Source organism: Cyprinodon variegatus, unplaced genomic scaffold (genome assembly GCF_000732505.1).
Source record: "Cyprinodon variegatus isolate N-32 unplaced genomic scaffold, C_variegatus-1.0 Scaffold927, whole genome shotgun sequence".
In the NCBI taxonomy this organism is placed as follows: Eukaryota; Metazoa; Chordata; class Actinopteri; order Cyprinodontiformes; family Cyprinodontidae; genus Cyprinodon; species Cyprinodon variegatus.
This window is the reverse complement of record NW_015151380.1, coordinates 142,453-143,738: the sequence shown is the minus strand read 5'-3', so window position 1 is coordinate 143,738 and position 1,286 is coordinate 142,453. Positions and strand designations below refer to the sequence as shown.

At 46.1% G+C, this 1,286-nt stretch overlaps 1 protein-coding gene across 1 annotated transcript in view; it reads right to left on the bottom strand.

The window, feature by feature from the left end:
* Positions 1-201: 201 nt before the first annotated feature.
* Positions 202-1,286, bottom strand: part of ldlrad2 (low density lipoprotein receptor class A domain containing 2) — a 50,723-nt gene continuing 49,638 nt past the window's right edge. Inside the window, exon 3 of the mRNA XM_015398328.1 lies at positions 202-452. Within this exon, the coding sequence (XP_015253814.1) occupies positions 202-452 (251 nt within the window). The remainder of the gene's footprint in view (positions 453-1,286) is intronic.

Sequence of the window (1,286 nt, the reverse complement as noted above, 5' to 3'; positions counted from 1 at the left end):
AGGTCCAGGCAGAAAGCGGACATCGCCGCCCGGCGGAGAAGTCAACAGATGGGAGCCGACCTCACTCTGGAAGAGCCCAGCCTGTTCCGATTGGCCCAGGCTGACCGGACCGGACGCTAATCACCAATTTGTTCATCGTTTCCACTCAGTTCGATGCGGTATAGACTTTAGTTAGTAGACTTCCCAGTTTCCCCAAAGCGTCTACTGGTTAAGCTCCCAGCAGCTGTGATGAAACACCGCCCCCCCCCCCCGCTGCAGGTCGCTTACTGTCCGGTTATGGATGAACAGACGACGGACGGCGCAGACGGTGAGGGTCCCCTTCGCCTCGGGGTCCAGGATCCCCCATAATGCTGAACCTGGCAGAGCAGCACGACAAGCGCGACCCCGATGCCTCTCAATCCTTTCCTGTCCTGGCTGCGCGTCCCCGTCGCTGCGGTGACGGCAGCTGAAACCTGTTACAAACCGGCTGCTCATTGGCTGGAAATGATAGCGCCATATTTTGGTGCTCCTCACACACCTCTATGACATCCAATGACCGGGCACGTGACGAGCCAGAGGCTGCTGATAAAGTGATGCACCAAAAAACTGTAACTGTAGCATCAAATCACGTCTGATAAAGAAGGCTGGTCTAAATAATACTTCAAATAAACAGTTACAATCAGGAATTTGGGGCCCCATGAAAGACATCGAGCTTCTTGCATTATATTACTAACTTGTATAAACTTATAATCTGTTGCCATTTTGGTGGCATCTCTAATTTTTTAACCAACCCATCTCCTAACTTTTACTTTAACATCTATCGAAGTAGCTGCCAGCTTGGGGGTGCCTAATTTGAATCAATACACCCCTAAAATATGAGTTGTTTTTTTTAATACTGTATGTGCTTTTTACATTAGGAAAATAAATAAATAAATAAAAATATGACATTGTAAAAACTATACAGTATTTGGTCATTTAACCCCTTCAATTATGTCCTCGGTCATCAGAAATAATAATAAACAAACAAAAAAAAAAAACAAGTAAACTTGTCATGATCTGGCCTGTTTGCTCTCCCTTAATTATTAATTCCTCTCACCTGCCCTCTTCCTTCCCTCCCTCAATCATAATTTATTCCTCTCACCTGTTTCCTCTGGTTTATATTCAGTTCAGCCTGAGCATTCAGGGCCAGATCATTGCTTGTCTTTCTGTCAGTCTTTCTGTTCTGTTTCATTTGGTTCATGTCCTGGATCCTGGCTGCCAGTGGAAAGAGGGTTTTAGTGTTTGTCTCGTCTCCTGATCGTCCACTG